The sequence below is a fragment of the Pongo abelii genome, chromosome 2, assembly GCF_028885655.2.
Source record: "Pongo abelii isolate AG06213 chromosome 2, NHGRI_mPonAbe1-v2.0_pri, whole genome shotgun sequence".
NCBI lineage: Eukaryota > Metazoa > Chordata > Mammalia > Primates > Hominidae > Pongo > Pongo abelii.
In genome coordinates, this window is record NC_085928.1 from 31,090,610 (window position 1) to 31,106,051 (window position 15,442).

General features: G+C 39.2%; 1 protein-coding gene across 1 annotated transcript in view; it reads left to right on the top strand.

Moving 5' to 3' along the window:
* LOC100938377 (tyrosine-protein phosphatase non-receptor type 11-like) overlaps window positions 1-14,654 on the top strand; it is a 130,503-nt gene extending 115,849 nt beyond the window's left edge. The window contains 3 exon segments of the mRNA XM_063721814.1: window positions 7,183-7,269; window positions 9,311-13,157; window positions 13,467-14,654. Of these exon segments, the coding sequence (XP_063577884.1) occupies window positions 12,319-13,157; window positions 13,467-14,406 (1,779 nt within the window). The 5' untranslated portion in view covers window positions 7,183-7,269; window positions 9,311-12,318 and the 3' untranslated portion in view covers window positions 14,407-14,654.
* Window positions 14,655-15,442: the final 788 nt, after the last annotated feature.

The window sequence follows — 15,442 nt, forward strand, 5'->3', positions numbered from 1 at the left end:
CCTCTGACCCACAGGAACCTCCTTGGCTCCTCTCCCTCTTGTCTTCACAGCTTGACTTCCCCTTGTCATCTTGCCCTGTTAGGATTTGGCACCCTCAGAGCTGCTCTGGAAACCCCATAGGGCCTGTCTCTGGCACTTGTACTACTCCACTCGCTCTCAGTAATGTGAGCGTGAGTTGCCTCGTCCCCTTGCCTAGCCCTTCCATAACATGGCTGGAAAGTCTTGTATGTGCTGTCCCCAAAACAGATGAGACAATGTTGACCCAACAGAAGGAGCATGGTCACCTAAGTCCCGGTGGGGGGTGGGGGGTGGGGGGAGGCCGGTGATGGGGAAGCGCACAGTGAAGGAGGCCTTGGATTTGGTGACAAAACTCATTTTGGGAGCCTGGAAGCTCTCTGGAACTGGACACAAACTCTTGTCTCTGTAGTTTGCTTACCCAGGGAACTTGGGTAAGAGCTAGTGAATAACTCATATAAGTATTATATGACATTAATAAGTAATATCGTTTAGCCTGAGTTTTTGATACAGTTTTCAACTGCGTGATGTTCTAACTCTGTCTGAGTTTCACAGACTTATTTCTCCAGAGTAAATTGACTTATTCTTCTGAGCAGAGCCCAGGTAGCCTAGTTATCTTAACTGTGAGGAACTGATAGAGCTCTCTATCTCCTTGGGAAATGTTTAAAAATACATAAAGCAAAATTATATCACCTTAAGAACATTATGAGTTTAAAAGCATGCAGCCAGCCCTGCCAAATTTTCCTCTGCCTTTGAGAACTGGAATAATTATTATAAGTGCAGACAAAAGTAAGTTTCTCTTGCAGGCAGATTTTTGTGATTGCACTCTGGACTTTCGTCCAGAATTCTTTTCAGTTTCTTAGGAAAGCTAAATGAAATTGCTGCAGTAAGGCCAGAGGGGGGCACCAAATAATCGTGATTGATAGAGTGGTTTGGCTGAGCATTTGCGGGAGGCTCAGGCATCAGGCCTGTGAGCTTCTGTGTCTGTTTTGAGCATTTTGGGCATAAAACATATTGAAGTCTCTTTGTTTACGGAATCGTCGTCAAGCCAGGAGCTGACACCCGAGCTTCAGTGGCCCAAAACGTACTCAGCTAATGGGGAAGCAGCAGTTGGCAGGATCTGTGGTTGTAAACATTTTAGAAAAATTTCTTCACTCTTTTTAGCTCCTTCCTTATTTCACTTATCAGAGTTGAATTGTGGAAAGAACTGAGAAACAAACTCTGCCATGCTCTTGGAAGGCGAGAATGCAGAGATGGGTCATTCTTTCTGAGACAGAGGAATTATTGGCGGTTTTCTAGCATTAATTGTTCTTGATAAATTGCTGAAATATCTATTTGGTCTTCAGGAAACTGGGGAGCATTCAATACCATTTAAAGTGTTTCTGCATTATTGGCTATTTCAGAAAAGTTGGCTTCCTCTGCTGTACTTCCTAAAGCCAGATTTCTAAATTCAATACAACTTTCAAAGCTATTCTATCACAATTGTTGCAATTTATCTAGTATGGAAAAGTAGTGTTTCATGCTTCTTGGTAGTTACTACTCCTTGTGATCCGTAGTTTGCTTAGATGTCCCTATTTATAGTGAATTAATTTAGGGCAGTGGGCAGGGGCCAGGGCAAAGGAGTTGGAATGTCCTCTATTCAACTGAGGAGGGTCTAGGTACGCTTACTTCATTCTTTGTCAATACATGATGGATTCTAAGTCTTCTAGCAGAATACGTGTGCACAGAAAAGTGATTAATTATGATCATGTCAAATTTGAGACTAAGTCCTGAACTATAATCTGTCACCTCAGTTTTCCTTTTAGACTTTTTGTATAGTTTAGGAATATTTCAAAAGTGTCCTTTGACCATTTCTTTTCGTAAAGCAAAATCTGTGATCATGGGGTTACACGACAAGTAAATTGATGCACACAGAACAATGCTGACTCAGGGAGACAGAGGCTGTGAGGGTTCTTATAAATGCTGACCCCTTCATATGCCGACATGTTCACTTAGTGTTTACGAACTTGAGCTCCGGAGCCAGACTACTTGGGTACTTGGGTAGGAATGACGGCCCTACGACTTATTATCTATTGACTTTGGCAAGTTACTGAGCCTCTGTGTGCCTCAGTTTCCTCATCCATAAAGTGGAGTAATGGTAGTATCTTAGAGTTAGCCTGAGAATTAGATGAGTTATTATATGTAAAGCAGTTAGAATAGAACCTGGTGTATACTACTTCATAAGTACATGCTAAATAAATGTTTTAGGCCAGGCAGGGTGGCTCATGCCTGGAATTCTAGCACTTTGGGAGGCCGAGGTGGGTGGATTGTCTGAGCTCAGGAATTCAAGACCAGCCTGGGCAAAATGGTGAAACCCAGTCTCTACTAAAATACAAAAAATTAGCTGGGCGTGGTTGTGTGTGCCTGTAATCCCAGCTACTTGGGAGGCTGAGGCACGAGAATTGCTTGAACCCAGGAGGTGGAGGTTGCAGTGAGCCAAGATCATACTACTGCATTCCAGCCTGGGTGACAGAACTAGACTCTGTCTCAAAAAAAATAAAAAAAGTTTTAAAGGTGATATAAAACCTATTATGTCAGTCCTATAGAATTTTTCCAGAGAAATTTACCATCAGGTGATTTTTATATGGGCATATATTGACTTAGTTGTTTCCTGTGCCTAGCTTCCTGGCTGGTATCTTAGGACCCTGCTGTTCTTTTATGCCTATAGAAACCTTTGGCCAGACGTGGTGGCTCACGCCTATAATCCCAGCACTTTTGGGGGCCGAGGCGGGTGGATCACGAGGTCAGGAGATCAAGACCATGCTGGCTAACACGGTGATACCCCATCTCTACTAAACACACACACACACACACACACACACACACACACACACACACACACACACACACATAAATTAGCTGGGCATGGTGGCGGGCACCTGTGGTCCCAGCTACTCAGGAGGCTGAGGCAGAACAATTGAGTGAACCTGGGAGGCGGAGCTTGCAGTGAGCCAAGATTGTGCCACTGCACTCCAACCTGGGCAACAGAGCGAGACTTCGTCTCAAAAAAAAAAAAAAAAAAAAAAAAAACTTTTAAGAGACAAGAAATAGAACAATCAAAATCTTGTACAAAGATCATATTACAACCGACTCTTCAACATAATTTATTTAACAAACATTCATATAGCACTTACTATGTGCCACACACTGTTTTAAACGCTGTACAAATATTAACTCATTTAATCCTCATTATAACAGAATACTTGTTGAATTTCAATTAAGTGATGTGGGAAAATCCTGTAGCCTGGTGTCTGACATGATAATCCTTTAATAAATATTTGTTGAAGGAATGAATAGCTGTGAGTGACTCAATCAATCAGTCTATCTTGTTTGGCTAACAAAAAAAGCAAACAATACACCAGGATGTTATATTAAGTGGCCTAGTGTGTTCTCAGAAACTGGAAACAATTGAGACTCTTTATCCACAGCCGTATTCAGTTTGTACTGAAGGGACTAAAGTGGCCTAAATGTTCCTGTTCCTTTCTGAATATTAAGTCACTTGCTATTTTGATATTAAGCTTAGATGTTTAGATATCATAGAATTGGTAAAGTCTTGGTGACTTGTAGGCTGTTACATTCAACTTATATTGAATATCTTAGTGTACCATTCTAAATTTCCATTTTTATCTTTATTTTGGATTTTGAGCAGACAGTATTATGATTCTGTTTAAGACATGAATTCATGCCAGTTTTCCTACACTCTTTCGATTGCATTCTTTTGTTTTAATCTTGGAGAACATATTTGCATCATGTTTCTTAATTTGTCACAGCCTGAGAAGTGACGTTATTGAATGACAGTAGGAGCTTGAATATTGTGCTTTGAAATGCCATTGAGGATACCATTATTCACGTGACAGCCCTGAGAAGATTAGCAAATAACTACTTAACATTTTATAATGCTTTATCATCATAAAAATCCACATATTAAACTTGAGGAATAAATTACTTAAAAATATATCATTTCTATTCAAACACCATTTGGAAAAACTTGAGAGATAAATACCAGTTTTTAATGAAGCTACAATAAATGTTTTTATTCACCATGTTATTGCTCCAGCCAATTGTAGATTATTTTTATAATCACTAAATTAGCTGCATTTAGCCTTAAACCTACTTGTTGAAACACAGTTAACGTGATAGAAGAGAACCAATGTAATAACAGTCTAAGACTTCAATAGTCTCTGTGCCTGTCTCTCTTTTCTCTTCCTTTCTAGGTACCAGTTGAAATGATCTCTTCCTAATCTATGACAAGTATCTGGGAATGTGGAATTTAATGTAATTATTATTATTATTTTTTGAGATGGAGTCTTGCACTGTCACCCAGGCTGGAGTGCCGTGGCGCGGTCTTGGCCCACTGCAACCTCTGCCTCCTGGGTTCAAGCGATTCTCCTGTGCTCACCACCACGCCCAGCTAATTTTTTTTTATTTTTCGTAGAGATGGAGTTTCACCGTATTAGCCAGGATGGTCTCGATCTCCTGACCTCGTGATCCGCCTGCCTCGGCCTCCCAAAGTGCTGGGATTACAGGCGTGAGTCACCACGCCCGGTGGAATTTAGTTTTTAAAAATGAAAGTGTGGAGATGTGGTACTGAAGGGCACGTGGAAAAGAGTGGGTACCTTTCCACGAGGAGCTCAGGTCCCTTTGGTGGCTATGAAGAAGTGGAGAGGAAAGATCAAATCTGCAACCTCTTATCTCTGAAATTAGATATTGTTGATCCTGCCAGAGTAGACATGGGATTGTGTGCAATTCCTGGTTTCAGGGAAGTCAACAAATCTTCTGAAGTTACGATGTAGTTAAAAATAACAGTTGAGGAGTGAGATTGCCCTGTGCCTCATCCAGTGGTCAGAGGTGTAAGGTGGGTTGAAGTTTATAAATTGACAGTCAATAAAATCTGTCCCAACCCCGGCAAGTAATTGGCAGGCTTGAAGCCTGAGAAGAAGCTATTTAAGTAGACCCTAAAAATTCTAGTGCAACTTTGACACCCCTGTTTGGGTATAGTTCTGGGATAGAGGCGGAGGGGTGCTCTCCTGACTGCATGTTGGAGGTTTTTGATGGGATTAGGGGCAGAGTGATGAAAAGATGACATTATTGGTAAGTCCAGATTTCAGTTGTGAACTGATACTTCAAGTTTTGGTAGTACTGACAGTGGACAGCCCCTCAATAGGATGAACAGGTTTCTGATAGGGACTGTGACGCCTTCTAGCTTTAAATAAGACATCTGAATTCTGTCTCCAGAGATAAGAGGCACAGACTGTTGGTCTTAGATACTAGGATTCCGGGATATTACAGAATGGTAGTATGCGGCGGGCTGTCTGGAAGAAAGACACTGGACTTGTTTAGTTTGGTTATAATCTTGTCCGTGTCAGTATTTAATAAACATTCAGGTGGCTCAACAAATTTTATGGAAAAAATATTGCATGACAGTAGGAGCTTGAATATTGTGCTTTGAAATACCATTGAGGATGTCATTATTCATGTGAGAGTCTGTGGAGTAGGAGCCTCAAGTTCAGATTACCCATTCGTATATCCACTCCCACACATACATATTCAAACATGCCGTAAATTCTCATTTACTGCCTTCTGCCTCTTTTCCTTCCAGAATGAAGGAATCTCTTGACGAATGTGCCCCCTCCTGGCCCTCACCCCTCACATCCCTATCAAGCCAGATTGGTCCCCTCAGCCTCCCTGAACTTGCCTTGTTCATCATCATCCTAAAATACTTCTCATGCTATTTCTCTTACCTGGTTGTTCTCAGCTTTCTCTTTTTGCTTCTGCGAATATTATCCATTCTTTAAAGTTGAATGACCCTTCTTTGGCTACTTTTCCAAGCTTGTGCCCTTTCTACAACTTCATCTGTCTTAATAGATTGAAAACTTCTTCAGAGTAAGGGCCACGTCTTTGTTTTCTTCTTTGCTATATTCTGTGTACTGTACCACACTCTGGTGATGTGTGACTATAAGCCAGGTAATGAAAAATCCTATTTTTGCAAAAAGGAAAGTTTTGCTTAATCTGCTTTGTATTCTCTAAATAAACTTAGCCACTGCCTTCACAAATTACAGATTGCTTCTGATAAGTTCATTTTTAAAAATGGTATCAAAAGTCCCCTTTTGTTTTGTTTTACATTTATCCCCTTGAAATTCTCCTTGACTGTAATCATGGTCAAAGACTTGAAATAGTTGGAAGTTTCCTCAGGTGGACAAAGGTGCTGAGATTAGATGTTCTAAAACATAACTTCAGTCATTAAGGCCATAATCTGAATTAAGTTTCCTAGTAAATTACTGAAGAATGCTTATTTAAGTCTTCTGATCACTGTACCTTGTTATGTATCAAGATATCACTTTGTATCCCATGAATATGTACAATTATTATTTGTCAATTAAATAAAAATTTTTAAAACACACATAAAAATAAAGTTATCTGAAAGCTATTAATTTAAAACTGATCCAATTAGACAGATGTATCACTGCAAGCTACAGTGCTCAAATTTATGATATTAATAGTGAAATAATTTACCGTTACAATATATTTAAGCTCCCTGGAACCTTAATGTCAAGCATATTGTTAGGCACACATAGTAGGTTCTCAATAAATATTTGGTGGAAAATTGATATATTTTAATGTATGTATATTTGAGTGAGCTATTTCTGTTTTTGGTGTCCTGTCCTGATTTATAATGAAATCTCTCAATCTAGATTATTTTGGCACATTGCCAAACATAATGTAATGAAATAGAAAATTCTGTTCATACTAATTTATGACCAAATCTAAAACCTCTTTGAAATTAGTAGAGGTGCCTTTGTCTTCACAGAGCTTGGAAGACAATGAACCATTTTTCACAGAGATTATATTTAGTTATTTTCTTTTTGTAACTATTTTAGCACAAACTGGCAAACAACTACATCAGCATTATCATCTTTATCCTGTATTCATGAACATTTAAATTAAATTAGTATTCTTTAGGTTACATATGACATAACTTAAATTTTTTTCTGGATAAATGGTTATTTTTATAGTTGCATTATGGACTTTGGCCTTATTCAAAGAATACATAATTTAAATTCCAACAAGCTTTTAAAACATTTTCTTCTAAGCAATGCCTGCAAATTAGTCTTTTCTTTCCCTTTTTAGACTGGGGCCATGGCTGAGATGTCACATGGGAGATAGGATCATAAATTTCTGTTGTATCTGGATGGAGATCAGCAGGAGGATCTATGGGTGAGAAGAAGCACAGTTACAGATGGATTCTAGAGCCTGCTTGCTGATACAGGCTTGCAACTGTGGACTTTATAAGCTTAGTTTTTAATCTGCTATCAGCTAGCATAATACCATAAATGCATAAGAAACTAAGTATTCAGTCTTAAGAGAAATGCTACCTTGACCTGACCCTTTCTCCAAATAAATTCACAAAATATCTCATCCTCTAGGATGCCAGACAGAAATACCAGTTGCAATGTTTTGTTGCATAAAGTTTATTCTAATTTAGTGGCATATAAAGTCATCATCTTGCTTGAACAAACATCTTATTAAATTGAGCATGTCTTTTATCCCATGAAATGAAATTAATTTTGAGATAGTTATTTTTCAGTAGGAAATTTATTGAGTTGATAGAAAACAAGTTATATAGTCTTCCAAAGAATATGTTACATCCATTTGCATTTTGTTTTTCTTCAGCATTGTTTGGTTTTTAGAAAATCTTGTAAGTTAAATATACTAACGTAGAAATTGAAAGAAAATAATCAGAGATAGAGCAGTAAATTTGCAGATAAAGATTATTCTTAAAACAAATGTTCACCATAGTTTTATTTATATAAAAAATCCCAAACTACCCAAGTCTTCAAATAATAAAGACACTGTTAAAAAACTGTTACCTTTCCATTTATGGATTATTAGGTAGACTTTAAAAATATTTTAAAAGATGTTTTAAAAGACTATGCCATTTTCCCTAATGTAAAAACAAAGTAAAAGACCATGACAAACCCCCAGAAAACCAACCTGTATATTCAATGTACCAACCAATTGCATATACACTAGAATTTTTGTTTGTAAATAGACGAGTGTGCATAAGACAATATGTTAAAGTACAGACACTTCCTACCTAATACAGATTGAATTCTTACTATGTATTCAGTTTCCACTATACTCTAGGCTCTTGGCTAAGCACTTTAAGGGCCTTATCACATTTAATACTCACAGGAGCACAATGAGATTGTTCCAGGCAAGCCAGAAAATCACACTATCAGAAACTGATTTGCTGGGTGAATACTTTCAGATCATTTTGAAGTTGAAAATCACAGGCAAACACTTTGAAGCCATGTCAGTTGTGTATTGGAAGGAATTAAACATGCAAATGTAATGAGTGCAATAGATTTTAAGAGTGTGTTTTTTCGGAGGTGATGCAGTAATTGCTGTGGTTGGGACTGTCTCTTGAAGTGGAAACTAGACAAGTAGGTTTAGACATTAAAATTCCTAACAGTGGTTTGCTCCCTCTGTAGCCTTGGATAGAGCACCTGTCCCTTAACACATTAGAGCTCCCATAAAATAAACTGCTTTACCACAGCTAAAAGGAACAGTCTCTTTGATGGAACTTGAGCTACAGTCATGGTGGTTTTCCACTAGGTACTTCAAAGAGGACATCCTTTCCTGAAGAACAGAAGAACCTGAAATGTTTGGAGCCTAAGGTTTCTAGGATCTTCTTTTGCCCATTTATTGCCCTCCTCCCATCAACCACACTGACATTTGAAGGGTTAAAGAGTGGTGTTGCATAAGGGTTTGCACTAGGGAGCCCATTTTCTCCTGAGAATTATTATATTACTTTATGTTGCCAAGACATACAAATGAAGAATAACTGGTTTTAATACATAGAAGAATCAGGCTTGTTTTGCTTCTTTAAGAATAATACATAAAAATTGGTGGCCATTTATTTTTGCACGTGAGGAAAATAAAATGCAGAGAAGACTGTAATTTCCCTAAAGTCACACATCTACTGCATGAGAGACAGAGTCAGAATTTCAACACAGGTCTGTCTGGCTTCAAAGACCTTGGTTATTTCAGTAGTGGGACCATAGATCATATTTCTTCCTTTAAAAAATATTTCCTCTGTATTTTTCTAGATCTTAGATGATGATATTGCTTTTATAATTAAGCAATACATGTTATGAAAATAGAAATAAAATATTTTTATGTAAGCTGAAGAAATGAGAAAAGAGATTTTTCCTGTTAAGGAAAAACAAGTTCCTGTTCTTCTTTTCTATTGTAGACTGTTTGCTGTGATTGCACCTGCCATCTTATGCAGAAATGACCTGAAAACAGACTGAAACAACGTGTTCTACAGCCTGAAAATATCTACCTTGACTTACAGTTTCATTAATGCTGGTGTGATCAGACTGGACAAAAATTAGCATATGTTATTAACTAATCTAATTCAAGTACCAATTCTTAATAGAAACATAAAACAATAAAAGCAATTCAGAAAATATTTACTATTTGATTTCTTCAACCTCCAAACAGGCTTGTGCTTAGCTGTAGAAACTTGAATATATACAAATCTACATGGATAGAATTCTTAGTCTTCTTTGGGCCAGGTTTGTTAGCCCCTTGAGAAAGGAAACTAAAGTTTTGGAATATATTTTTATTCATGAACCTGGTCTCTTTAAGACTTCTGAGGAAAAGAGCTGCTGGGCAGATGAGTAGAATATGTTACTACTGTTCTGACATGTCTACCCATCAAAACTAGCTGATACAGTACACTTTAATGACCCTTCTATAGTCAAAACTGACATTGACATTGACATTAACAGAAAAGATTTGGGACAAAGAACTGTGTTCATGCCGCAAATCAGCCTCAAACTTCACCACAAGCTGCAGATTTTATGCTACTGTATTCTGCTTAAGCACATATTTGTATTTATGTAAATCAAATGATCCTTTAATACTTAAGGACTTTATTCTGGGTGAGTTAGAATCACACTGTTTTGGCAGGAAAACTCTTTGATAGGAAAAACTGTATGGCTTGATGATTTAAGTGCTAAAAGTAGCCAAATCAGGAACTACTGAAATTCTTCAGTACCTGTTAGAATATCTCCTATTTGAGCCATGTTTGTAAATGATGTTCAAAGGCATTTCAAAAGCATGTAAATTAAAAAAACAATTCACTTGATTCTGCTATGGTTTAAATATATATGTCTCTCCAAAATTCGTATGTTGGAACTTAAACCCCAAAGTGATGGTGTTAAGAGGTGAGGGCTTTGGGAGTTATTATAATTAGGCCAGGAGGGCTCTGTCCTCATGAATGGGATTAATGCCATTATAAAGGAGACTTCAGAAAGCTGCCTGGCCTTTTTCTATCTCTTCTGCCCTGGAAGTACACAGCATTCATCCCTTTTGCCCTCCCACCTTTTGCCATGTGAAGATGCAGTAACATGCAGTCACCATCTTGGAGGCAAGAGCGCAGCTCTCACCAGACACTGAATCTACCTGCACCTTGATCTTGGACTTCCCAGCATCCAACTATGAGAAATAAATTTTTATTATTTATAAATTACCCAATCGCAGTATTTTTTTATAGCAGTACAAACAAACAGAGACAGGTTTTGACAGTCATATAAAATTTCAAGTACTTTTTAAAAAGAAAATTTAAATGTTGAATGATTGAAGATGGTGAAAGACTGGACACTGAGAAAACATGTGGGTAGGGGTTGTAGAAATGGAGTATTCAGAGACATAACTAATTTAAGCTATCTCTAGGACAGGGTTAAATAACAGAAAAATCAAATGGGCCTCTGACTGGTAGCATGTTTTGTTTGGGTACTAAGGGGTAGAGTTGTATTAGTCCATTTTCATGCAGCTAATAAAGACATACCCGAGATTGGGTAATTAATTAAGAAAAAAGAGGTTTAACGGACTCAAAGTTCCACATGGCTGGGGAGGCTTCACAATCATGGTGGAAGGTGAAAGGCATGTCTTACATGGCGGCAGGCAAGAGGGAATGAGAGCCAAGTGAAAGCAGAAACGCTTTATAAAACCATCAGATCCTGTGAAGCTCATTCACTACCACAAGAACAGTGTGGAGGAACCACCTCCATGATTTAATTATCTCCCACCAGTTCCCTCCCACAACACATGGGAATTATGGGAGCTACAGTTCAAGATGAGATTTGGGTGGGGACACAGCCAAACCATATCAAGAGTGTTCAGCTTTAAAGAGTGCCTGAGAGTATGGGTCCAGGAGTTTGGACATCCACAGCTATTGTGACTCTTGGCATAAATTGATAACTTTCAAAATTAAAAGAATTCATCTTAAACTGTTAGTTCCTCTGAAATTCCAGCAAAATACTCAGGTTTGAGAATTTCTGACCACTGCCTATTAGCTTTAGGTTAATAACTAGAAGATAATTAGGCTAAGAGCTCTATCAGTTATTTTATATTTGGGGTGATAAATGTCAATATTTACATGTACGATTTAGGTCCTTTTGTGTGAATCTTTGCATTGTGGCAAATTGAGGAAGCCCTAGACATTTGGGATAATTGATTTGGATTGCTAGAAGGAGCCTTCCCTGTTTTTCACCACAAAAATATTGGTTATTTCCATGGCCTCAGTATCCCAGGAAAAAGTGAATGAAATAGCTACAGGGAAAACTCCTAGGTTATTGCTTCTGTTGATTATTTAATCTTAGTAAATAGAATATTTGATAGAGATTTTAACTGATCAATGAGAGAAAATATTTTTTGTTCTGTATGAATACAACCTGATAATTCTACCAAAGCAAGAGTGGAATAAAAATCTTTCCACTGACACAGATAGTGGTGGATATGGGATGTAATACAGCAGAAAAGAAAAACACAGGCTCACAATGGAGATAACGCATAGCTGAGAGAAACTTTCCTAGGTAATGAGCATTTGCAGCTAAGATTTCCTAGGGTGTTTTGGAAGAAAACAACTGCCACAGAAATGCAGTTGGGAAAGACTATGTTGAAATTATGAATTTTGCCATTTGTAAAAACAGAACAAATATTATTTGTGAATTGTACTGAAAACATGGATATAAAGAAGTGATCATTGTGGGTGGAGGAGGAGCTAGCCAGGCCGGGGGGCGGCTGCACAGTCTCCAGGATCCCCAGGCCAGGAGTGGGGTCTGTGCATGACCGGCTGGCTCTGCCCCACGTCCAGTCCTGAGCAGGCCTCTCTTGGGCCAGCCCGATGTGACTGAGCCCAGCAGACCCTGAGCAAGGAGCAGGTCCATCGCGGAGCCAGAAGGCAGGAGGAAAATGACATCATGGAAATGGTTTCACCCAAATATCACTGGTGTGGAGGCAGAAAACCTACTGTTGACAAGAGGAGTTGACGGCAGTTTTTTGGCAAGGCCTAGTAAAAGTAACCCTGGAGCCTTCACGCTTTCTGTTAGAAGAAATGGAGCTATCACCCACACCAAGATTCAGAACACTGGTGATTGCTATGACCTGTATGGAGGGGAGAAGTTTGCCACTTTGGCTGAGTTGGTCCAGTATTACATGGAACATCATGGGCAATTAAAAGAGAAGAATGGAGATGTTACTGAGCTTAAATATCCTCTGAACTGTGCAGATCCTACCTCTGAAAGGTGGTTTCAGGGACACCTCTCTGGGAAAGAAGCAGAGAAATTATTAACTGAAAAAGGAAAGCATGGTAGCTTTCTTGTACGAGAGAGCCAGAGCCACCCTGGAGATTTTGTTCTCTCTGTGTGCACCGGTGATGACAAAGGGGAGAGCAATGACGGCAAGTCTAAAGTGACTCATGTCATGATTTGCTGTCAGGAACTGAAATACGATGTTGGTGGAGGAGAACGGTTTGATGCTTTGACAGATCTTGTGGAACGTTAGAAGAAGAATCCTATGGTGGAAACATTGGGTACAGTACTACAACTCAAGCAGCCCCTTAACACGACTTGTACAAATGCTGCTGAAATAGAAAGCAGAGTTCGAGAACTAAGCAAATTAGCTGAGACCACAGATAAAATCAAACAAGGCTTTTGGGAAGAATTTGAGACACTGCAACAACAGGAGTGCAAACTTCTCTACAGCCAAAAAAAGGGTCGAAGGCAAGAAAACAAAAACAAAAATAGTTATAAAGGCCAGGCGCGGTAGCTCACGCCTTGTAATCCCAGCACTTTGGGAGGCCAAGGCGGGCGGATCAAAAGGTCAGGAGATCGAGACCATCCTGGCCAACACGGTGAAACCCCCTCTCTACTAAAAATACAAAAATTAGCCGCGGGTGGTGGCACACCCCTGTAATCCCAGCTACTAGGGTGGCTGAGGCAGGAGAATGGCATGAACCCGGGAGTCAGAGGTTGCAGTGAGCCAAGATCACCACTGCACTCCAGCCTGGGCAACTGAGCGAGACTCCGTCTCAAAAAAAAAAAAAAAAAGATACAAAAACGAAACATCCTGCCCTTTGATCATAGGGTTGTCCTACACAACGGTGATCCCAGTGAGACTGTTTCAGATTACATCAATGCAAATATCATCGTGCCTGAATTTGAAACCAAGTGCAACAATTCGAAGCCCAAAAAGAGTTACATTGCCACACAAGGCTGCCTGCAAAACACCGCAAACGACTTTTGGTGGATAGTGTTCCAAGAAAACTCCCAGGTGATTGTCATGACAATGAAAGAAGTGGAGAGAGGAAAGAGTAAATGTGTCAAATACTGGCCTGATGAGTATGCTGTAAAAGAATATGGCATCATGCATGTTAGGAACGTCAAAGAAAGCACCACTCATGACTATAAGCTAAGAGAACTTAAACTTTCAAAGATTGGAAAAGGGAATATGGAGAGAATGGTCTGGCAATACCACTTTTGGACCTGGCTGTACCACGGAGTGCCCTGCGACTCCAAGGGTATGCTGCACTTCCTGGACGAAGTGCACCGTAAGCAGGATGGCATCATGGATGCAGGGCTGGTCGTGGTGCACTGCAGTGCTGGCATTGGCCAGACAGGGACGTTCATTGTGATTGATATTCTTATTGACATCATCAGAGAGAAAGGTGTTGACTGCGAAATTGATGTTCCCAAAACCATCCAGATGGTGCAGTCTCAGAGGTCAGAGATGGTCCAGACAGAAGCACAGTACCGATTTATCTATATGGCGGTCCAGCATCATATTGAAACACTACAGCGCAGGATTGAGGAAGAGCAGAAAAGCAAGAGGAAAGGGCACGAATGTACAAATATTAAGTATTCTCTAGTGGACCAGACGAGTGGAGATCAGAGCCCCCTCCTGCCTTATACTCCAATGCCACCCTGTGCAGAAATGAGAGAAGAGAGTGCTAGAGTCTATGAAAATGTGGGCCTGATGCAACAGCAGAAACATTTAAGATGAGAAAACCTGCCAAAACTTCAGCACAGAAATAGATGTGGACTTTCACCCTCTCCCTAAAAAGATCAAGAGCAGACGCAGTAAAATTTATGTGAAGACAGAATTTGGATTTGGAAGGCTTGCATTGTGGTTGACTACCTTTTGGTAAGCAAAATTTGAAATCATTTAAAAACCACTGTATTTTAACTCAACAATATCTGCTTCCCAATTACTCATTTCCTCAGATAAGAAGAAATCATCTCTACAATGTAGACAACGTTGTATTTTATAGAATATTGTTTTAAATTGAGGAAGCAGTTAAATTGTGTGCTATATTTTGCAGATTATGAGGATTCAAATTCTAGTTATAGACTTTTTTTTCTTTTTATAACCTTAACCAGTTTAATTTTTTTTTCATTGTGTGGGAAGATAAGAAGAAATGATTTGGGAAAATTAAGTAACAACATCCTAGAAAAGTGAGAACAATCTCATTTACCATCATGTATTCAGTAGTGGATAATTCATTTTGATGGCTTCTATTTTTGGCTAAATGAGAATTAAGCCAGTGCCTGAGACTGCCAGAAGCTTACTGGTCTACCTTTGCATTGGCATTAAAGAGTCATAGAAAAAGAATCATGGATATTTATGAATTAAGAGGTGTGGTTTTTTTTTTTTTTTTTCAGCTGATGACCAATTACAGTTCGGCTGTTGACTGAGAAGTTTGTGGTGGGAAAACGTTTGCCATATTTTCTTTGCATTTGAGTAATTGTCTTGTACTTAGAAAAAAGGTATCTATGAATGACCAGTGTTTTTGGTTGTCAAATGTTGCTCACAAAGTTACCCCAAAAGTTTAGTGGCTTAAAACAATCCCACCCCAAATTGTTCTTCAATCTGAGCAGGGCTTAGCTGGGCTGTTCTTCTGCCAGCTGCAGGTGGCCACTCAATATGGTCAGCAGGTTGGCGGAGAGACTGGGTTGGCTGGGGTTCTCTCTCGGCCTGCAGTCCTGAGTCTCTCCTTCTCCGTGTAGTCTCTTTCAGTGGCCTGACTAGCAGGGTAACT